Source organism: Gasterosteus aculeatus, chromosome 12, assembly GCF_964276395.1.
Source record: "Gasterosteus aculeatus chromosome 12, fGasAcu3.hap1.1, whole genome shotgun sequence".
In the NCBI taxonomy this organism is placed as follows: domain Eukaryota; kingdom Metazoa; phylum Chordata; class Actinopteri; order Perciformes; family Gasterosteidae; genus Gasterosteus; species Gasterosteus aculeatus.
The window spans coordinates 14,676,657-14,701,407 of NC_135700.1; the positions used below are offsets into that span (position 1 = coordinate 14,676,657).

A 24,751-nucleotide genomic window follows, 5' to 3' on the forward strand; every position below is an offset into this window, starting at 1 on the left:
GAATGTTAGATGTTAGAATAGAATAACTGTATTTGCATTTATTTTTCTCCAAAATGTATGTTCCTTTTCAACCAAATGTATGAGACACTGAAATCAAGGATTCCTACTTCCTTTGATTGTTGAGCAGCCTTTGGCTCCCAGGCATGTGTGTTGTTACGACTGACTGAGGCCAAACCGCTTCTCCCTTCTATAGATTTTCCAAGCATTTCCAGCTATAACGCCGCATGTTTAACAGCCGTGCAAAAACTCACCTAAACCTTTACTAGCGATGTGTTGTATTATAAACAAACCATCACGAGTGCCCACAGCACCCTTCATATAAAACACAGAGTGGTTCTGGTGCAACATGGTGACCAGAAAATGGGAGTGAAAACAACTATTTATCACCTTCCCTGTGGGATTTGAATAAAACAGGAAAATCAACAGGACTCCTGTGCAGCTACTAAATCAGTCCTTGTATCTTTGTAACAACATCCTTAGTCCTGTTAACACCCCCCCTCCCTTCAAAACTACACGCTAGAAAAAAAGTGAAAACAAGAATTGTTCTCTTTAATGGAAACAAGTCAGCTCACTAAAAAAATGCCTCCAGGCTTCTAATTCTTGGAGAGTAGAATAATTTGTCACCACCTGATTCACAGAACGTGCCTCTTTCTGCATGATTTCTGAATGTGTTTGTTATCCTCTAGCTCTGAGTTCATGCTTTTTACCTCTCAAGAGTCAGCGGTGAGTTTCTGTCACTCCTGCTGATTCTCACAACGACTTGTGTGCCCTCCGACACAAGTTTTTATCCGCTCAACGGCACAGTCTGCTAACAACATGCATCTCACCATATGCTTGGTGCCTCCGTCCCGCTGATCTCCAGGAAGTCGTACTTGTCCTCTAATAAGAAGTCGTTAAAGACGAGAGCTATCGTATCCCCGGGTTCAGACAGGACGGACCAGGTGCAGTCCAGGTTGTTGTCGTACTCGGCGGGGTATCCGGGGCTGGTTATTGAACCCGCGGTGCCTCGCAACGTACCGCCACACGCTCCCTCCGCTGTGGAGAAAAGTAGCAGAACAAAGGATGAGAAGAGATAACAATTCTGAAAAGGTATGCTTTTAAATTGAAGACTGGTTTTGGTACATTCTCTTGGGTCGGATTAATCAGTTGTGTTATTGTCTTTTAGTTATAAAGAAAAAAGTTGTATTTTCCTTTTATCATTTTCATTTTTTGTGTCCATACACTTTTGTCTGTAATGATCAGATTTTCATTTGTAAAATTATTGATTGTTTTTATTCTGTAAGAAAGGGAGTTTTATTCATTTTCTGTTTTTTAATCAATATTTTTTACGTAATGTCCATACTTGCATCTATTCACTTTTCAACTTGTTAATATTGCAACTAAAAACAATACAATTGTAGATTTCTTCCTCAATTCGCCCCCTAAATCATTGAGACATCACCAGACTTTTAAACAAAGTAATTACTGTGAAAAAAGGTATTATATTTCTACAATTAAGAAAAAATCCAATAATTTAAATAAAGCCTCGGAAAAACAACATTTTACAGTATTTTTTGCAGTGATTTATCAGAAGAATGGATCACTATCTACTCACACTAATGGTGAAAAGCTGTACTTAACTGCTCTAGTTTGTAGACTAATAAACCATCACAAAGGCTTGCTTGAGGACTGTGTGCACATACGGTTCATACTGGTTTCATCTACCTCCGGCAGGTCACCTCATGTTAAGGTCATTCAATTATTATGACTCAACCAATTGTTTATTTTCCTAAACGTTTTATCCCGCTTTTTCTTTTGTATTATCAGGGATATCTAGAAATACATTTCTAGATATCCGTAGTGTGTTGGGTCATGCAAGTCGTCATGTCTTATAAGGTATCTATTGCAGAAGCAAGCTGATATGGATTCGAGAAAAGAGAGAAGTAAGAAAGAAAGCAAAAAAGACAAAAATAACACTGATACAACGACTGAAGGGAAGACGGGAAGAAAGAAGGAAAACATCTTACCTCTACAAAATGGTGACGGGAAGTCCCACTGTGCTCCACTGCCAGCTGATACAATACACGTGAGGATACTGTGTCCTTCCAACACAAAACCGGACTCACAGCTGTATCGTATCTTGTCCCCCATGTTGTACCGCGACCCATGGATGACCCCGTTTGGGATGAGGCCCGGGGTGCCACATGTGTGGCTGGGCAAGACTGAAACAGAAAGGAGAAAACGGAGAAAATTAAACTCATTTCTAATCACGCAGCAGTTTCGTTTCTGGGGTCAGCGCACACGGGACATTCACAAAGTTGCATTCAAATATTTTATCGCATTAATCTCGGCCACAATAATCGCATGGCCCTAATATTTGACATATATTTAGATATTTTGGAGGAATATCCCAAGTTGCATATGTCTGTGAGCTTACAACGTGTTCAATAATAGACTGATATCTGCTTCTATAAATGTTTTAATTGAACATTGTTGCTTACCAGATGAGCTAAAACTATTTGATATTCTTGACAAGATCCCAACTCTTTGCGGTCTGGCTCCTAAATGGTGGAATAAGCTCTCTGAAGACACCAGGACCGCAGAGAGCCTTCATATCTTCCGTCGCAAACTAAAGACACACCTCTTCAGACTCTACCTCGACTAAAAAGACTAACAAATTGTAGCACTTAAATTGTACTTATAATGGCTCTTATCTATAGCAAGTTGTAAATGTAAATGCACTTATTGAAAGTCGCTTTGGATAAAAGCGTCAGCTAAGTGACATGTAATGTAATGTAATTTCCCGAGAAAGAAAGCATAGAAAGTAGTGTGTATTTTCCAATGGTCCTCAGGTTGGATCCATTGATAGGTGACCTTACTCAAAATGATTGAAAAATCTCTCTTGAATGATGAAATATTCAATGTTTCATACAAAACTGAATGTCATTCACATCAATCCATTTCACTATTAACAACTTGAATGAATCATTCTCAAATACAGTGGGAACTGATCAAATACCGACAGTTTTCTGGGTACCTTAAACTCTCTGCAAGTGAGATGTCTAGCTGGCATCTGTTTTTGTTCGATTTACTGTACATATGTTTTTGCCAGTTCTCACATGACGCAGCCCTGCAGCAGCTAAAGGTTCAACCAGGCTGATATCAATCTGTGACTGTTGCCAACACGCCTTAGATCCACAGAAGGGGCATCAGCACACTGAAACCTGGATGAACTCCAAAGTATCTGACCCCAGTGTACATTGTGTGTGTGTGTGTTGTGTGTATTTGTATAACTGGAGCATGTTAACTTACCGAGTTTGTACTTTGTGCACGTAATGTGTATTCAAATGGCTAATTTGTATGTGTGCGCGTACGTGCATGCACATTGCAGTGTGTCTACAAGTAACGCGTGTTCAGTCAGTCAATCTGTGTGTTTGTGGATGCTGTTCCAATTAAACGCTAGCATGGTAATTAGACAAAGCTTCACCATGAGACTCTGATAACTAGGACAGCAAGAAAGTGGGAGGGATGTGGCGTGAGGAGAAGACAAAGAAGAAGAAGTAGAGAAAAAAGAAAGAAGGATGTATAAATAAAGAGGAGAGGAAGAAGAGGGGGGAAGACGAACAACTGAATGATGGAGGGAGGGGGATGGGAAGAGGATGAGGGGATGGAAAAGGGTAAAGAAGAAGACGGCAGTAAGACAGGAAAAGAGAGAGGTGAACTAATTACAGTGGGTCCTAAACATTTATAATTTACACTAATTGACTCATTATTTGGATTGTCTGAAGTCATGAATCAGAGGCAAGTTACTCACACTCAGCTGACCGTGCCGTCCTCTGTGCAAACATACTGCCTGTTTTGTTTTACAAAGGTGAGAGACACCATCAAATTTAGAACCCCAAAAAAGGTACGAGGGACCGAGGGAGAGGAAGGTGAAGGAAAAGAGAGAGGGAGAGAGGATGAGATAGGCAGCGGAAAGAAGCAAGATTTAAATAAAAAGACCAGGTATAGCAGCTTGGTACACAAGAGTATCCCTCATTTAGACTGATGCCTCAAAATATCAGGCGGTACTTTGGAAGAATAAAGTGTTGTCGGCATGCAGCTAATTTAACAAAAATGTAATTTTTCACATCCATCCTAAAGTGGAATGGATGTGAGGTTCAGTATTTAAGAAGAAGATCTTAATATTGGCAACAAATGCCAGCAGACATTATCTATTTGTAGAGGACCTCCTACTTATATACATGAGAAGTTGAGGGCAATGGTTGTATTCACCAATTTGATAACAATACAATAATCCCCACAACAACAGTTTTTTTGTTTAGTTTTTTTGGGGCCACATGAAGGGTGGGAAGGGAGAGGTAGGTAGAAAACTATTGTTCCTATAAATAAAGAAATTCTTTTGAAAAGGGAGGATTAAATTGGGCAGCTACTGGATTTAAAAAGTATATTAAGTATATTTAAGTTACCAAACAACTAAATATTTGGATTTAATCAAACAAAACAATGTCTATTTAATTCAAACGTAAATGTTTTCCTTTCCAGAAATAAATTATAATGTTATAATAAGAGTTTACTATATGGGCTTTACTGTGTGTATAACTGGGACATAAAACACACTCACGCTATGCTAAGAACACTTCAAACATAAGCTGCACTAAATGCGGCTCTTACGCTTTTGTCTCCATCCGACCTAATTGTTGATTTCAGTGTTTAGTGCGCTATAGTAAGTGAGTTATTCTCAAACAAATTCAGATGACAACTGACATATTGCATTTTCTATGTTGCCATCAATAATGAGTATTTTCTCCAGTTACCGGAACATATTCACAAGGTAGATGGAGAGAGTAATCCTTTGGCTTTGTCCACGCAGTGCTTTGATTTGTTTGCTTTGTTTTTAATCAGCACCACACAAATTAACTTTGTACAATTTTACCTGTAACCTCATGTTATGGAAAGTTCATATTAGCCGCTCGAAATCGTATTCAGAAAAATAATCACTTTGATTGCTTAATATTGGATGGCTCCTTTGTTTATTACTTTATTCTAACAAATTGCAAATCCGGGTCATTTGGGGTTATTTAGAAGAAGCATGTATTAAAATGATGGGCCAAGCTGAATATTCAACGGGGCAGGATGTGTATATGTAACTGCTGTTTGTTCGTGATGAGCACGGAGGACAGCGCAGTCCTCATTATCTCATTACAGCTGATTTGGTGGGTATTCAATGTTCCAAACACTGATGTACAACATACACAATTTTATTGTCACTGAACACGTTTACAACCGAGAATACAAAGAAGCAAAATTGTCTTTTGAAATCAAAAGCTTTTTACTGGGCATGTACTCTATACAAGTACAGCCTGTCCTGCTGTTCAAAGTGTATTTTATTTAATGTATTATTCATTCATAATTATCTATCCATATTACTATTATACAGCCCTGCTCTTTACTTCAGTGACTTTGTCTAAAATTATAGTTAACGTGACAGCCATGTGCTTAAGATAGCAATCTGGTTGGTTTGTGCCACTTAGTCAATCAGTCAAGTAACTGTCATGTACGCTATTCTGGAACTAGCAAAGTGTTTTCTCTTGCCTAAACTTAATTTCCAGAGCTTGTGGATGAATTCCTGCCATGTCCAGGTGCCTTCCGGCTCTTCGCACCCTTAAGGCAGGGCGCCGTGTGGCCATAACTCTCGGACAGGGCAACATTTTATTAGTGATACAGAAGTAAGTAGGGAAAGAAAAGTGACGACATCGGAGTCAAGCAGCACCGGCGCCCGCAATGAAAGTTTGGTGAAGGCAAGAAAAAGTGACAAAGAGGAAGGACAGAGAGAGTGTTGAGATAGGAAGGAAAACTTGTGTTAAGGGATGAAGAAAAAAAGTGAAGGGGGGTAAAAGACAAGAACGCAAAGGAATGAGAGACCAAAATAGGGAGGATGAGAGAGATTTTATCAATGACTTTTGTTTTATTAATAATAATTATTAATGATACATTTGTATCTTGTGGAAACCTTGCACAAAAAATTGTATCATATTTTAAGTTCATTGAATATGTATGTATTTATCTGACATATCGAAAGGTCCAGCCTAAAACAGCTACTGGGGAAAAGTTTCTTTAGCAAGGCACTCTGCACTACCTCTACCATCATCTCTCCTTCAGTATAAGTAGACACTGGTGCATATGTTCTAATCATGCACTAAAAATAGCAAAGCAAACAGCTCCTTGCATCGCTTATTGATACACTAAAGCAGAGGCTACTGGATAAAAGCCAACCATCATAACCTCTAGATTTGCCCCTGTGGTTTAAATGCAATCCACTAGAAATGGACAAACATAATATAAATAAATAAATCAATTCTAAATAAAACATTAATTGAATGTTTGAATTCGAATATTATTGGAAAAATTACTTGTCAAAAATTAGAGATACTGTTTTATGAGGTGGACATCCATTTAGTATTAATTCCAAAAGCTGTGTAAGCGTTGTTATTTGTGCTTTCACTCCTTGGGATGGGACACGGGATGTAAGTGGAAGATGACCCCATAATTACCTGACAGGTAGAAAAACACCTGGAGTGAACTATATTTGTATCCACAGCATGTAACTTGCCAAAAGCCAAAATTCTGGCAGCGTAACCAGAACAAATGTCAGACCGTGTGCACAAATTGCCAAACAGGGATTTGGACAGATGTTAGCATTTCAAAATATGTGTGGGAGAATTCATCGTAGAGAGTGATTGAACCTTTGGAAGTTTACTGAACTTTTCAAACTTTATTGAAGGCAGCTTAACTCAAAAATCTAGTTGATAAAATACAAAGTATGAAAACGTTCCACAAGTCACTCGTTCTTGCACCAAAAGGCTTGTTTAGTTGTGTCTCAATTACAGCGTCACGCAAAAGAGCATATAAAATAATTTTACGTGCCCGTCATCCACTTCCCATAAACAGATATACTGGGACTTTTTTAATGGGTGCAATTCACGGCCCGTTCTACAGTTGCCACGATGTACATGTGTTAACAAATAGCAATGTGATTCTTCTTGTAGTTGCTGTTGGAAAGATGGCAAAGCCTCAGAGCTAAATTACTGCGCAGTAACACAAGTGCTCCCATGGTGTAAATTCATCAACAGCTTCACCGACACATTGAACATAAGAACTCTAAACAACTAAACTCTAAGGGGGCCGTCTGAAAACTGTGGTCTAAGGCCAAAGATGAACAGAAGATCATCTTCTCCTGCTGCTAGTTTTATTGTGTCAACAGCCAACACGACATTTCCAGCAGATAATCATATACTGTACACTAAAGGGGGTATTACGTCTTCTGCGCACATCTTTGTTTCCATCCCTTGAGCCCCCTAAATTGATTTTCACTGTTTTCTTGGGTAAATGTGAAAGAAGAGCATTGACTTTTAGGTTAGCGCCCCTTTAAAGAACGTTACCAAATGTGTTGGTCTCCGGCCAAAGCAGTTAGCTTCAACATGGCGATAAATTACTCAAGGGGAGCTTTCAAGTGGGGAAGTATGTGAGAGAGGTTACAAGGCTGCCAATGCCTTCCCTGTATATAATTACTTTTTAAAGAATCCAATTTCCCAAACTAGGTTAAACAGGTTTTGGATGTACGTTGTGCTATTTTTTTTTACTGCAAACTGCAGTATTATTTCATTTTGCAACATAATTTAAAACCTACAATTGTACACTACTAAGCATCAACAACTCATCGTAAACCAGTATGTTATCTGCCCTACTTTGTTTTGGCATCTCAAGTAAGGTTTTCAATCCTATAAAGCTTGAGCAAGTAAGTTTTCAAGCAAACAGCATTTAGGCACAGGGACACTAAGGGATATTTACTTTGAGAAAGAGAAAGATAATGAGAACAACATATCTGAAATATGCTTGATAATTTTGGATGCTGTTTTTTTTGGATGCTGCCAGCCAGGGATATTTCCAGCATTTATTCACAGCAATAACAATTGAATGAGGGCAATCAGAGTACAGACCTCACTTTGTTCAGCAACAAAGAGGATATTGTGGAAAAAAACACAACGTAATGAATCAGGGCTTGTAGAATCACAAGTCACGTAGTAAACAGTACCAATGAATTACAACTTGCTTGTGTGTAATACCAAATACCACTGAACTAGAAGAAAAAACATTCTATCCACATGCAGCTCTAAATTCTGCAAACCTTACCTTAAATGGTACCCAGTTACACATCTGTCCTGCGTTCTTAGAGTAAATGCATTCAAATATATCAACACCGCCTTCTCTATGTTCTCCCTATAAAAATATATTAGCAGGGCAAGTGACATTTCCAGCAGCGCTTCTAATCAATCACCTGCTAAACAGAGTAATCACTGGAGCAGCCACAGTCTGTTAAACACCAGCTCTCCTTCGCCTTTCCAGCTCGGCTGTGGAACCAAGGAATGTTCCTTGCTTATGCCCGACATTCCCGAGCTGCGATGGCAAACAGACCAGGAGCAGCAGAATGAACAGCTATTTACCAACGGACGTGGGGTACGAACACGCGGCCTGCCAACATTTTGTCTGGATAAGAAAACCCTTGTTTGTATTATTGTTGTTGACCTATTCATGTCAGTGATGGTTTAGTTTGCATGTGAGGTTTTTACAAGTGTCCTCCTCCCCTCTCCGGCTCCAGATGTGCAGATGCGCCACCTCAACCCGGTTCCCTCTTGCGTTGTGAGCTGTCGTGCGTTCCACCTGTTCAATAACAATGGGAGTTTCAATGTAATCACTCAGGACTTACAAAGCTTTGTTGTGATCAATTTAAATGATTGTGGCCACTGATCACCGCTTCTCTGTTGAATTAAAGGGTTGGCAGTTCAGCAGCATGTGGACTAAAGACCTTTTAAGATCTTGCTTGGCCAATATATTTTCTGCCTGTGGAGATGATGTGTGAGTAGCTGCCTTTTCATTTTACAGGTCACACGGAATGATACACATAAAGTGTTGACTTCTAAGTGCCTGCATTTCAAAGTCAGTTGTTAAGGGATTTGCACCACTGGGGTAAAATGTAAATGTGTGGAAATATGATAATGTCGACAGCTTTTAAAATGCAGATGGCAATTGGTTTGGGAGGCATGAGAGCTATGCTGTGCTCAGCATTTTGAGGAATAGAAAAAAAAGGAGTAAGATTCTGTGTCACAATATAGGAGTGAGTACAACTTAGAGCAGGGGATGATTTCATTCTGTGGAACCAGTTAAGATCAATAGTAGTTTATGCTTCTCAGCAGTTGGTAGTGTGCCAAGAAGTAAACGTCGGCCATAAGCATGTTCAAGGCCGATAATTACCACTTTGGTATTGTTGCAGTCAAGTCTTAAATGAACCTGTGAAGACATGCAGCTGAGATGAGGGTCTCACTGACTGGTATAATCAGAATCAGGAACATTTATTACCGAAATATATTAGACATTCAAGGAATGTGAGCTTGGCAGTTGGTATGAAACCAACGGGGGACACTTAGGTTTGATAGGTCAAGACTGATTTGGAGAAATCCATGGGGGCACTCCTGGATTGTGTTGGAGATTTCCCAGCTGGAATAGGAGCACCGAGTAATGAAAAATGAACGAAAGAAAGTGCTGAGGGATACGACAGGACACGACAACAATATAATTTTCTAACAGACTTCAAATAGAACAAAAATAAATTATAATAATATTTATTAAAACATTGTTTTTAGTTCTACTCTTTTCTATTATTGTTAAAAAACAAAACTTTAGAATGTATGCAAGCAACCTTTGAGTGAGTATTTTGTTTGTTGTTTTGTTTTAGTGTTGCATACTACAACGAATTGAAGGATATCATCGCTAAGGGGCCAAAAACTTTACACATTTCCTTCGAAAGCTTCAGAGCTCTTTGCTGCAACTGACACAGCGTGATGATAGCAGGTACACACTGTTAGTATTTCCAACAAGTTTTGAGAAGCAGTTTATTTGAGAGTTCTTTAAATGGCATATACAATAGCAGCACAAGGACAATTTTGCCAAATGTGCTCCTGGAATGTGGTTACTATGGAAACGTTGAACTAGCCTTAGGCTGCAGAGCGTTGCTAACTAAATGCAATAAACTAAATATCACCCGCTGGTACACAGCACAAAATATCAAAAAGTACTTTAGTACAAGTACTTCTACTGTATGTAACATTTTTTTTTATCTTGGACAGTCTCTGCAACTCCAGTAATGGCTAATGGCTTTACTTTTGGTTGATGCTTACTAATGGCTTTAGTTTTTCGTATTTTTATATTTTCTATGAACCACATTGTCAGCATAGTTTCGCTTTCAAACCAAACGACTGAAATGATTATTAACAGGATGATGGTTTGACATACAACATTTTTATTGCAAAAGTTGCAAAAATAAACCATACTCATCAAAGTTCAGAAAATCTATTTTATCATTATAAATATTGTTCATGCTGCAAAAAATACTGTAGCTTCATGTTTTCAATCAAGACGGATTCATGCTGTACAAGAGGCATGAACCATTTAGTAACAACCTTATGAAAGCAACCAGAGAAGCAGCAACTTAAATGTGCTAAGAAATGCTTTACTGAAATGAAATATAATGAAATGCCTAGACGTACACAAAGTCAGCAAACATCACTGAGTCTGTCCGTCTGTTCCTGCTCACTTCTCTATTTCGTATAATGCCTGAAGCTCTCCACATCGAACTGTCACATTCTAGAGGAACATGGGGTGGCAGACATTATAGAGCATATTTAGCCAAAAAAACAACTTAAAATCTCTAAAACCACATCCATTGCCAGTCTCATTCATCACCCGACCACCTAAGGCTCCTGCTCGCTTTCTTCCTCTTCAAAGAGCACAGCAAACACTTCCTGCTCAATTTGTTCCCTTCCTGTCATCTGCTGGGCCTTTCCATAGTAAGAGTGGCCATCGGGCAAAACCATGGAGGAAGTATCGAAAATGCCTGCTCAAAAATCACACGTAGTTGTGCGAGGCCGCTTATGCTAAAACGCACACACACAACAAATTGACCGAAAATATGAGCAATATAATATATTACTATACAGTAAGCATGCACTGTAGCAAAATAAAAGTATTTTTTAGTTATATACAAAGTAATATCTTTAATACAGTATTGCTAATTATGTGTTGAGTCAGACTTGAGTGTAAGCGAATGTTCTATATTCTTGAAATATGTTCAGTGTTTGAAGTATCTGAGTGTTTTCCCCCAATTGATGACTGAAACAAGTTCACAACGGTGTCACAGACGGAAATTAAGCAGATCAGGAAAAGGTTTATAACACTAATATCCACAGCTGTATATATCAAACACGTATGAATGCGTATGAAAGAGTAGAGGAGAATATAATAGAACAAAACATGAAGACAAGTGTGCATTGCTCTAAGGTTAAAATGGGCATTCATCATTACTGTCCCTGTCGCCACTTTTTTTTGCAAAACTCACACACACTCACAAACAATGTCACACAAACGCTGTGTAATGCATCTTCATTTAGTCCTGCTGTCATCTGGGCACATCTACATCTGTCAAGTCACGGTGCACAATGGATGGATGGGCTTGTATATGTTTGTTTTTGTCTTCCTTTCTTCCTGGCGTTTGTATGTGTGGATCAATTTGTCGTCATGTGTACTAATGCGTTTATGACTTGTGCATTTGTCTGTCTTCTGGCAGACACATGTGAGCAGATACATATTAGCTTCTGTCTACCTCTCTATAAATGTGTATGGATGTGTGTGTGTGTGTGTGTGTGTGTGTGTGTGTGTGTGTGTGTGTGTGTGTGTGTGCATAAGTGCAAACCAGTCAATTTCCTTGGTAGGTGACAGTTCATGGTCCCTCAGGCAGCACGGAATTGTGGGTAAACTCAATGTCAAAACCATTCCCATATAGCAAACAACTGACAAACAAAGATACACAAACACAGACACACACACACACACACACACACACACACAAACACAATGCTTTTTAAGCGTACCAGGTTGCTTCATAGCTCATGGAGAAAACTATTAGGTGGTGTAAGAGCAGAGATTGGACAGAATGCTAAATTGCTGTATCTTTTCAACATGGTCAGTTCATACTGTTAAAAGTAATCTGGTTCTGGCTTAAAGACAATACCTATTTGGTATTTCATTTACATTTTCATCCCAAATTGTTGTAATAAAATAACTTTGCTTACTCTCAATACATAAGATTTTACATGAAGAGGACTTTGTTTAAAGGCATGAAAGAAAAGGTCTAGTTTGTCAAGGAACATTATCTGAGGGCAGTTTTGAGCTCCCACTAAAGCAGCTCTCGGATTCACATATTGTAACTTAGAGACAGAAAATTGCGATAATGGCTAAAAATGCTATATCATTATTCCTTGTGCCTACCTTTCTTATTATTGCTGCACTGCATGAGCAAAATGTCAAGGGACAGCAGAGACTTCAGCTAATTTGACTTTTAAAGGGCAAAATATCTGCGTTATTAATCCTTTGGAAAAATCTAAGAAAATTATACTTCTCTTAGATTAACTACAGTACATTTATCCTCATTATTTTATCAAATGCACATACTAAAAAATACTCAATACAAAACCCAGAGAACTGTCCACGTAACTTTTAAGGAGGATAACAGTGTTATGGTTCCTGTTTGGCAGAGTCCATTATGTTCACCACATAGGAGGCAAAAATATTTGCTGAGCATACAATAAGATTTGTGTTGAACTATTAAGCTGCACATACTGTTAATGCCAAAATCAATATCCCAACAGCTTACATCTACCACTCATTCCACTTAAATTAGAAATAGAAATGATACATATCACATATCTTCTGTCATCTGGAAATATGTTTAAATAGGCCAATAAAGCATGAATGATTTGAGATAGCACTGCTTCCTGTTCATAAATCACTAGTTAAAGGAGCTCCAAATTAACAGGAACACAAATTGTTCAGTACAACGTTGATTAAACCAACAATGAGGGTGGACAGCCATATTCTGCTGACTCTAACACATTTAAAATGTGTGCGCATGGAGGTAAAGTTTAGAACGCAAACCAGTGTTTTTGCTATATTCATTCACATGCTGTCCCTGGATGTTCAGCTTCACCGCAACACCCCGTCTGTAATTTAGCTTACTTATCACCATTTTCCAGCAGTCATTCTGTCACTCAGGCATCAATGTCACAGCGATAACTCCATTGTTTTCTATTTGGCACCGTTGAAAGCTGCCGCTGATACAAACTCAACACTTGCGCGTGCAACATAATAAATGTGAAAGCAGCGGCCTTGTGAACCACTTTGGAAACTGTTGAGGTAAGGAAGTTGTTGGAATGTTGGTTTGAAATAGCAAATATATATAAATATAATGCGTGCTGCGGAGCGGTGGTCATGGGCTAATCATTGGGGCACACTCACATTCACAGACACACGCTCAATGTCTGCGTGAAGTCATCAAAGCAGAGAGAAGCTATTGTCCCACAGAGGGAGAACCACTTTATGCTTTTGGGCAGGCAGGCATGTTTTTCCATCCATCCAATGTTTTTGAATTTTCAAATATGTCAATTCAGGCTTTTAAAAACTACTAGTAAATATCCATGAAAATGTTTCCTAATGAATGTCACTTTAAGGAAATAACATCATAGGGAAACTAATATCAGTCTCATCAGTGGGATAAATGTTGAACATGTTCAACCACACAGCCAGATGAGATTGAGCAATGCCGGAGCTTCTGATTGAAATGTCTCCTTAGATGAGAAAATATTATATGAATACTTGTGTAAAGCCGTATAATCCTGTTAAGGGGGCAGATGTCTTGCAGGCTTTTGTTCCCTGAAAGTTAATGAGCCGCACTTTGTACCAGAGACTAAATGTGGTTCATTAACGATCTAGGAGAAAGAAATACCTAAAGGACACCAGGACTGCAGCTTATTTTTATAAGCAAAACACGGAGCAGCAGGTAAATGATGAGCAGCGAAAACAAACTCTTGTTCCAAGCAGGAGAAGGAGTGGTGCCACCACATTATGCAACCAATTTTGATTTGACTAAATCTGTGGTCATACAGTGGGGAAAACAAAAAACACAGCAGAGTAATACGCCAAAATGGCCCACACAGAGATAGAGACAGTAAGTCTGTTGTTGTGGCTCATACAGGTAAAGATGGTCCAAACATTTACATTTAAAATAATATTTCAACTATTTCAACCCCTAATGACCAGACAGTAATACACCAACATTACATTTTTCTCTAGAATTAAAAAACAAACCGTGGGCCAGTAACGTGACCTGGCCAGCCATTAGACATGTCCGGCACGTCCCAGAAAGGCCTTACACCTTTTTATGGTGATGTTGATGGGCAACACTCCCAGTTACAAGCAGAACGCCACCTGAGACACAACATATGAAATCAAATATTTGTGTTGTGCCTAACACAAAGCCCAAACTTGATCTTTCAACCTGGTTCTATCGCATGCTGCTTCACAAATGCTGGGAAGTTACTATGACGTTGCTGGCAGACCAGCTGCTATGTGTGCATGTGTGTGTGTGTGTAGGAGTGTGTGTGTGTGTGTCTGTGTGTGTGAACACATAACTTAACCCCACATGCCCGGTTCTTTCTGCCCACCGGTATGCGTCTGCATGTGTGTTCCTACGTGGGTGTTTCCCATAAAAACAATGTAAGCCCTGTTAAGCCCTCCTATATATCATCTCACCCCAATTAGAGCATTTCAATTGTTGTGTGGGAGAGAGATAAAGTAGGAGATAGAAGTGTTGTGTAGAGCTGTGTACACCATCACTTGTGCGTGACTGTGTCTGTATGCGTGAGTGAAATAGTGTGTGGTTGTGTCTTCATCAGAGTTTGTGGACATCTCATGTATTCCGGATCACTACATGTTGGCTTTGGGGAAATAAGCCTCCCCTTTAGGGATTTCTTTTGAATACTCAAACAAACACACGCATACTCTATACACATACAAACCCAAACAGAAACAAACACACATGAAATAAGCCATCTGTGTGTTGGTGCGCTAACATATTTCGAAGATAAATGGGTGAGTGTTGGAGGGAATGCCCAGTTCACACATAAGCTCCCAGTCTTTACCTTGAGTGCTTCAGAAAGTTGGAGTACTTACAGTCTAACACATGCTGAAGTTTCACAGTCAATAAAGATTTTCAGATTAACTTGTCGCTCTTGACTGTAACCAAAAAAACAACAAAAAAGCGGCAAACACACAAACCAACCAAGTCTTGTAGAAAAGATTCAAGATTTGACTCACATTGCACCTTGTCAAGTCGACTGTCGTGAGACTGTGGGAAAGAGACCGAGCCATCCATCTCCTGTCCAGACACAAGTACATCGCGGAAGTACGCCCTCTCAATGTCCTTTGGTTTCAAGATCTTTATGATAAAAATAACCATTTCTTTTAAAGATATTAACTGAGCCTCAGAATACTGAAAAGCAAAGCGGTGGCTCATACAAGACCATCCACATTGTAATAATTTCAATAATTTAAACACTGAGCGGTAGCAAGGATTTAGACGCTATAGCAATTTTACTCCTTATAACTATGAGCTCATCCCTATCAACTGCAGGCAAACCAGATCAATACTGTTGTTGAGGCGTGAGCAGGTGTGTGATGTGCCATGTATCCTTAATGATGCAGAAAGAATAAAACAGATTCAGAGTACACTGCTCATGTGACCAGAGAGAAAACAATCCAGCAGGGCCACATAACATTATCTTATACTGCCCTAACTACTAATCACATGCCATTTCTCTGTATTAAATCACTTAAAGACAACACAGTCATGTTTTAAGAAATTCAGCCAGTGATCCCTTGTAGAAAGCTACAGAGATTCAAACTCCTGCTGTGGGGAATTTTCATGATTGCTGATTTGTCTTACCCAGACTGCTGAAGTCTCATAGCAGGGTTGCCCACACAAAACAGTGCACTTTTGCGTCAAAAGAGGACTGGATTGTTGTTAGCCATCTCCTTTTTTGGAACCAAATTTGTAAGTGATATGTTCAGATTCAGTATGACATTACCAATTACTATAATTGATACCGGTATGAAAACATTATCATTTGGAAATCATAATGTACACTTTAAGATGCCTTTAGTTTAAATGGGAAAATCATGCATTCAATTGTGCATTTCAACGCCTCAATCACCTGACAATCAAGCAACATTTAAATGGATTATACAAATTACAGAGACTGGCTAAAAAGATTAGAAACTTTACTGTACGGAATGGAACAGTACAAAAAATACAAATTATCACCACCAAATTGATCCAAAAAATGTTTGCATTTTTTGTATTTTTGTGGACATACACACTTGGATAAAAACACAGTGAAACTATTATATATTTCACAGTTCATTTTCCGACAAAGCAGCGACAATTAATCATCTGTTCACAGGCACGGCAGTGTGCACATTTCCCATCATAAAACATAACATCAGCGTGCATAAGTTTAGAAAGCTGTGCTGTGTGTGTGTGTGTGTGTGTGCATGAGTCAATTTTGACATTGTGAAATTAAAGGTCAATAAATGCGGATGTTTTAATACCTTTAAACAAAAAAAAAAACACATTGATGTAGTTGTGCATTAATATGTCCATAAAATGTTACTGTTGCTGTGCTTTAAGTATCTAAAACTGCATACGTGCTTGTGGGTTAGTCAGCAACATGGGACATAGCTGGGCGTGTTGTGTCCCGTGCGTGACAGCCAGAGCAGAAATGCACCCAATCCCCACACTACTGACGTCACAGTTTTCCTCCCATGAATTTGTTGGACTTCTTTTGTCCACATATGTGTGTATCTTGCAGCAGTCAAGATCATCTCAGTAGATCAATAGTGTGAGCTCAATAGTGTTGAGGCTGAAACATGCAGCTACTCAATGCTGAACGCAACTTGGTTTTAAAATAGTTGACAGCTTTTTATAACATTTTTCAGTATTTCCATTTAAATAGTGTTCAGTCCAGAGAAAATGGTTTTTACACTTGGATAAACACACATTCTGTAAGGCAGATTCATACCTGTGTGAGTAAACACACACATTTAGAGGGGCACGTTTTGGACACACATTTGAGCACTAACACACAAGCTGTTTTTAAATGTATAAACCTTTGCGGCGTGACTAGTATGACAGACACAGTCATTCATTACTTTATCAATTTTCACATGCAGAAACACTTTTTATACCTCTCTCCCTTGCTTTCCCACACATGCACGTACGAAATTATTCATTGATTCATTAACCACTTTGTTCAATCCATCCATCTTTCACCAGAGGGTGAAGGACGGCTGGAGGAGGGAAGAAAGGTCGGATAGAGCAACAGCAGGAGCCTGGAGCCAAAAACATCTGCCGCAAAAGGATGTTATTGTAATGCACACCAGGAAAACAGTGCATACAGTATTTAAAGTTAGAAGCTGAGTGAGAACAATGTTATATAGGAAATGAAAGAGCACTTAGAACCTTTAAGGAATGAAGAGAGGGAGCGCAGGGAGATGTTACGCTGAAGGAATGTGTGAGATGAAAGCAATAGTCAGAGAGAAACTTTTGATGTTCTGGTGTGAAACATGTCACGTAAAAATACAACAGCGGGGGAATAATTGCAATTGTCTCACCAAAGCACCACTCATCCAAATATTACACATGACTAAAAATACAACCAAACTGAGTAAATGAAAACCTATGAGAGTAACCCACACTTTCTTTCTCTGTAGATACTCCTTCTCTTTACTCTCAAGAAAATATGAATTGAAAACCAAAATTTTGCATTTAAATGAAATCCTTAAATGTGCATTGGTATACCTACGTATCAGTGGAAACAAACAAGTGCAATCAACTATTACTTTAAACAGTAACAGTGCAAGTGAAACGTTTTATGTTTTTGTTTGGGCTGTTTTATTGTTCTCCTTACTGACTGCGAAGCATGCAGAACAAGTTGTGCCTTTTTCAGTGCATTCCCATTCTTTGCATAGACTGTTCTTGACTGAACTGAATATATATATTTTGTTTTCTCCACTGCAATGATAGTGGCGACTCCTGATCAACTCAAGCTGTAGCCAAATTACGTTGAGCCAAGGTGATGAAAAATATCCTTATTCTCATTTCATGTATCCATGTATAATTGCATAAAAGCAGTTGTTTTTTGTCGTACAAATGTTCAGTAGCTACCACTACAGAAGGTAATTGGATTGAATACATTAGTCAGAGGACTTTAAATGCCAACAATTCTACAGTCTTCTTTCCTGTACAAAACAAAAAAAATCCTGAAGCATTTCTTCAAGCTATGTGTTTCACACTAATCTATTTCTCTGGTTCTCCTTGAGAGCTTAATTTTCACTATTCTTGTGATCCAAAGGTGTTTTTGTGGCCTTTTTGAAGGTTATTCCAATGAAATATAGTCTGACCCAGGGGATGTGTATTTCCTTTGATTTGAAGCCCCGTTTTCTACCTGCTGGTTATATTTCAGCAAGACTGACCAGCCGCCCGGGCACCACAATGGCTCAGTGGATTGCAAATCACATGCAAGTCTTTGTGTACCTAAGGTAAATAGCTTAGGTGAATCCACAGCGTGGTGGCACTGACAGCGCTGTTGTTAATCACTGGCAGGACTGAAGTGCTCAGAAGCACTTCAGTCCTGCCAGCACTGCATCGCTGTGACACCAAACACAGCAGACAGGTTGAAAAACCCTCATCCCAATCTTCTGTTAATTAAATTTCATAGCTAAGGGTCAGCAGCTCAGTGGGCGATGTCAGAAGTGACTGGACCTTGTTGGAGTGACTGAAATGTGTCTCTTTTCCGTCAAAGGATTGTAACTAATTCATTTGTCACCAGGTCACAGCAGTCAGAATATTTCAACGCGCACTGTAATTTATAGCAGGCAATTTGTCACAGTAAAGAAAAAAGACTGAAGCAATGCTACTGATCACAAAAGTGGTTAAGATTAATCAGCTAGAACAAAACTCGTATAACCTCTCTTACATTCTCCGCAGGTGCCTTTGAATGTAACACCCCAAATCAGATTACGTGGCAGTAGTTATGTGAATCTAACCTCCGTTTTAACCCTAGAAAGTCACAAGATTACTTTTATTGACTGACTGTCGAGGATACTCTATTCTCTGCTTAAGAGAATATTTTGTTATTTTAATAATGTTTGTGGTAGTTGAGGCGGAGGTACGGCAATATTATAATTAAATTCCTTTTTTCAGTCAAGCAGGAATGTTAGACACTATGGTTTTATTTTTTAGTAATGATATTATAGTTGATTAGACTGGTGAAAGTATTCACGGGTGTTACAGTTACTGTAAGTAGACAGTATCATGATATTTAGATTTTGTGGATTTAGAAGAGTGTGTCGCTATATGTAACAGCATAGCCGAGGCACTCGCATTGTAGAGAAAAATGCAAATGGTAATATTGGCAAGCACACTTCAGTGGGTTGGTTTCCGTTTGTGAAAAAATGCGCTAATGCAAACAAAAAGTGTTCCGATTTTTTGTACACAACGCTTGTCTTGGGTTGTTTTTTTAGGTGCCACGTTTGCTATACTTAAATCCAATCCACTTTTCATGGCCTCTGCTCTGCTCCTAAAATGGCACACCCATGATAAGAAGTGTAATAACCGGAACTACTTTGGACATTTTTTGTGGTGATGAATGGGAAGCCCTGTGAGTGCTATGATTAGTAAAAATCAGTTTATATGTTATTGGTGAAGAAATATATCAATATTACGTGCTAAAATTTTGAGATTCCCCTCAAGAAATGTCACAAACCGCCCTATAAATCCTATAAAACATTGAGATACCAGGCTTAGACCACATCTACGTGACAGCCTTCGAGGGCTTGTTGGGTTTTGTACTGTAAGTTTGGCATCGTTTGTCTGAGAGAAATGTTGCGCATATCCCCGGATTTAGGCCGATCTCCTTGTGCTTTTTACGATGCGGTCATTTGCGGTCTTAGCCGTTACCATCGAATCATTTCTGGACTAATTTGCATGGAATATTTTTTAATCTTACTCCACTGGCTGAAGTTGTGTTTGGAGTATTTTAAAGTGGATTACTGCAGCCAGGACGCGTCGAACCAGGGGAAGCATGCATATCTGTGTTCATGATGAGGACCCCCTTGCTCCGTTCTGGATGTTGTGTTATTACATATTTTTGATTCATCCGCTGTGATGGCTTCGTGTGAACTCTAACTTCTGCATGATTAGTCTGAGAGGAATATATCTACGGTATTACTAGATTCAGGTAGATCTGCTGATTCTGATGTGTTTTTTGCCATGATAGCATTTAGCATGTAGTTGTACACCGCCGTACGCACAATTTGTGGACATATTTGCAGAGTTTACTTCTTTTACTAATGCTACACTGACTAAATTTGTGTTTGGAGTATTTTCAAATGGGTCATTGCATATTTTAGCCAGGACGAAGCAGGTGAAGCATTCATACGCTTTTTCATGACGAGTACCCAAAATGTTGGTTCTGACCCCTTTTGCGTCCATATGGGAGACTTTAAAGCAAAAGATGTTTTAGAAAAAGCACACTGCGAAGTCATGTTTTAAGCGTTATCGCCTCTTCTTCAGAGGCAGCATTTGCGTGCGTATGCGTTTTGAGTGTAGGGAAGTGTAGTGCGTGTCTGTGTGTGTGTCGATGTGAAGTCTTTGATGCACGATCAACGATTCTTATTGTTCACGGCATGACTCCAGCTATCGTAAACAACACTTGCATCCAACATAGCACCTAGATAGCCGCACACCTACACAATACAGCAAAGACACGCACACACATGAACAAGAGCCTGCAGACACAAACATAGGGCTAGACTTACGCAAAGTCAAACGCATCATTCATTAATTGCTGGAAAAAGGGAGCTGATGGAAAACAGCAATCTCAACTACACTTCTGTCTTTCTCTCTTTTTCGTTCGTACCTTCTCCACCCCTGCCACCCCACAATTACCAATCCTCATCATTCAGATTCCCATTCATGTTTTGAATATACATTAACCTTTCAAAGCTGTATTCTATTTTTCCATTCTTGGATGTTTCTTACCTTTAAAGTGTTTTCTAAATAACAAGACTTTGAGTGTTGTCTCTATGGACTCCATATATCAGACTTCATTCACCCATCTCCCGTGCTATCTTCCCTTTTATATCTTCATCATTAAGTCTATCCACATAGATCACTTGGAATCACATCCCAGTAAAATTTCCATAATATCTCCATTGCCCTGATGCATCACTTTTTGTACTCTCACCATGCTTTGTATTTTGTTTCCTCTTTTGATTTTTTCCCCTCTGCTGCTCACCTTTCAAGAAGACCCTGGATATTTTCTGCTTTTAACACTTTTTCAAAAGCTTGTCTATGAAATGGTCTCCTATTAAGTACCGAGGTTTAGTTTCTCCATGGCCCCCACACAACGGATATCTTCTTTTTACGTAAACACCAACATTCTCTTTATTTCTTTGTAATAAATTAAATATGGTTGTTTGTCTGCTTTGCTAGATTGAAATATGCTTAACGCCTGAATTATGAGAATCATGATCATTTGGCCAGCATTAAAATGCTTGAATGTGCGTATAATGTACGTCAGCTTTATTATAAGAGCTTTTGTGGGACTCAAGGGACAGGGGGGCAGTCAAGTGCAAATTGTGCAATGGACCTTTTCAAAAATAGTTGAGGGTGCACACATTTTACAGTATAATGAATTTTACATTCAATTATTTTGAATGCAAAAGGAAATTAAATCCATTAAATGAACCACTTTGGAAATGCAATAGTGTGGTTGAGCTAATTTGAAAATGTAGTGTAGGAGAATAGTGGGTTTCTTTAAATGGTTCCCCTGAGGAGGTGCTGTGGGGCTGCACGCTGTATGTCCATCAGCCTGAAAGCTTCAGGCTCATAAGCGTTTTCTGAGATAGGAGTTCAAAACTGTTTCACTAGTATAGTGTATTCAATTCAATGAATCACGGGGTGATTAACAAAGGAAATTTCCTAAAACTGGTTCAGGTACTTTACTAGTTTCCTGACAAGGACCTAAAGAAAAGTGTTAAATTGTAGCATTTCATTACAGAAAAGCTATAACACTATATTGATCCTATTGGTCATTTTTTACTTACATTTTACAGTCCTACATTTCTACCATACATTTGCTTTGCGTATTTGGACGTTTTGAACGATAGTTTAGAAGTATTAAACTAAATAGAAAATAGAAATACTAAAAGTGGATTTTGTTCAGTGAAAGAAAGAAGAAAGTATGTGTTGTGTGCAGCAATTTGTAAGCCTTTGCAGAAGTGACAAGAAAAATGTGTTGTATTGACTCAAGGAGAAAAACAGTAATCAGAGCGGAAAAACTTTCAATTATCTATGTTACAATGAAATGCAAACCGTTAAGAAAAATCTAGAACACACAGGTCAATTAATGTGTTTCCAACCTATGCCTGACTGGACAAGAATGTCCCAGTAGGTATATGGGAGAAGTGTTCATCCATATGTCCATGAATTACATTTCGGGCATCTCTCCCTTGGGTTTGTAGTGGGAGGAGCTAAGGAGCGAGGGGGAGATGAGGCATTAATAGGTGGGCTCCCCGTGTTTCTTTTTTGGCCCACAGTAGAATCTCCTGACTCCTTGGACATAATTTGGATACGAGAGCACAGAGTCAGTGTTCCTGAGTGGTTTGCATATAATTTCCTCTCTCTCTCTCTCTCTCTCTCTCTCTCCTTGCTCATCGATACAGCCCTTTAGTCTGGCATAAAAGACGTGTCCACAAAACACGGCAACAGTGGAAACCAAAGTGAGCACCTTTGCTCGTTCGATACAATCTGCTTGTAGAATTGTAAAAATCTAAATTCTGAGCACTCGTGATGCTGCATTATAATATGTTATATTAAGTAATGAGTTCTATAGTAAGTAGCGATAATACTTCAGAGTTGCTGGTCAACAGTCTTATTGTGATTCTCTGTTAACAGGGTTTTGTGTAATGTAGCAGAAAAAATTGCTTAATTAGACTTTTTCAGCAGAACAGTTTGAACTGAGACTTCAGAAATGATGAGTGTTTGTTCTAACTGATATACAGTTGCTTGTCTTTTTACTGTATGATGCAGTGTGTTATATGTGCGTGTATGTGTGTGTGCGTGTGTGTGAGAGAGAGAGTGTCTGTTGTATTGATTATTACGATTAGTACCATTACCACCAGTTCCATTAATGCCAAACCTTCCATGTTTTCCAAAGGTCTTTAAATGAAAAAAGGATATTAACTCATGTATTTAATTATCACCAATATGAAGCATGACGCATTCAAAATAGTGGTTTGACGTAAGAGAAAAAACATGTCTGTACCATCATCAGCAGGTCTGCTCAATAACAGATCAAAACATAGATCACATGAATACTCACTTTGTAAAATCTGGTGAAACTAGTATTCAATCATTTCTCTTTGACGTTAGAATTCCCTCATTTCTGTCTTGTCTCTCTTACCTGTATCCTTCCCCTCTAGATAGTCTGACGACTTCTGAACAGAATATTAATTCCCTTTTTAATTTATGTTAATTTATGTTAATCTACAGACTCATCAAGTCCCAACAGACTCGTTATCTAGATCGTTTAGAACGGCCAGGAAAAGACTCAGTCTGGCTGACCCTGAAGGTTGCCAGTTCAATTCCCAATGAGCTGAGCCTCGGGCCTGAGCAAGTCTATTTGACCCTCAGGAACTAGATTGACCCTCTACTCTCCCACTGTGCGACGCTCACACACAGAATGCGACGCACAGTAAAACGGATGCATTTGCAATTTATCATTAAACCATTGTTTCTGAAACACGAGTAATGTTTCTCCCTAACAAAAAAGTGTATGTTTTTAATGAATTTCCTGCGGCCAAGCAAATTATTCCTGTGAGTAGATTCCATGCGCAGTCAGTGCATACATGCAACTGGTTGCGAAGGAAGCAAACAAAGCGAATGGAGCAAAGGGAATAATTCCCCTCATTCACAAAAGTCAAAATATTTCACCATTCGCCCGACACTGTCTTGCGAAAGCCAATCAGGGTTCAGATGCTGCGCCAGAGCTTGAATTTACTTTATGAAACTGACAGCTGAGAACCAACGCCTGTAGTTGGTGTGCGACGGAGAGATCCTGGCACCGATCGGAGGCAACAGGTCATCAAACTGGCTGCTAAGTTAGTTAGCCTGAAGTAGCGCTGGAAGCGACAGTCCTCCAGACGCACTTCCTGGAGAAGCACTTCCTGTGTGCGTCGACAAATGATGTCATGGACCCAAACACGAAGGCGTTTGCGGTTCCGGCGTTTGTGTGAGTTCCACATCGCAGAGCAGAAATAGTTGTTATTTCCATGGTGGATAGCAGAAATAAAACTGTCTTTACAGAGACAAGCTACAAAGACAAGCCACGCCTCCCTTCCAGGGCAAATGAAGGGGACGCAAATGAAATACAAAGTCGGGCGAGTGAAGCGTTGCGAAAATTCACTTCGCTTTTGGTGTGAACGCACCATAAGACTTTAAAGTCACCACAATATAAACCCATCTTACTAGACGGCCGGATAAAATAATCTAGGAGAGTGATGACATGGGCCTTCTATTACATTACATTTCTATTTAGCGGACGCTTTTATCCAAAGACACTTACAATAAGTGCATTCAACCGAGAGGGTACAGACCCAGAACAACAAGAATGAAGACAGTACAATTTCTTCAAGACAGCCAAACTCCTAAGTGCCATAAATAAATGCCATCTTAAGTGCTGCTAAAGTGCTACCTAATCAA

At 39.1% G+C, this 24,751-nt stretch overlaps 1 protein-coding gene across 1 annotated transcript in view; it reads right to left on the reverse strand.

Moving 5' to 3' along the window:
• Positions 1–24,751, reverse strand: part of LOC120833991 (CUB and sushi domain-containing protein 1-like) — a 276,934-nt gene that overhangs the window by 130,932 nt on the left and 121,251 nt on the right. The window contains exons 4-5 of the mRNA XM_078085041.1: positions 2,007–2,201; positions 828–1,035 (exon numbers count right to left, since the gene is read on the reverse strand). Coding sequence (XP_077941167.1) covers positions 828–1,035; positions 2,007–2,201 — 403 coding nt within the window. The remainder of the gene's footprint in view (positions 1–827; positions 1,036–2,006; positions 2,202–24,751) is intronic.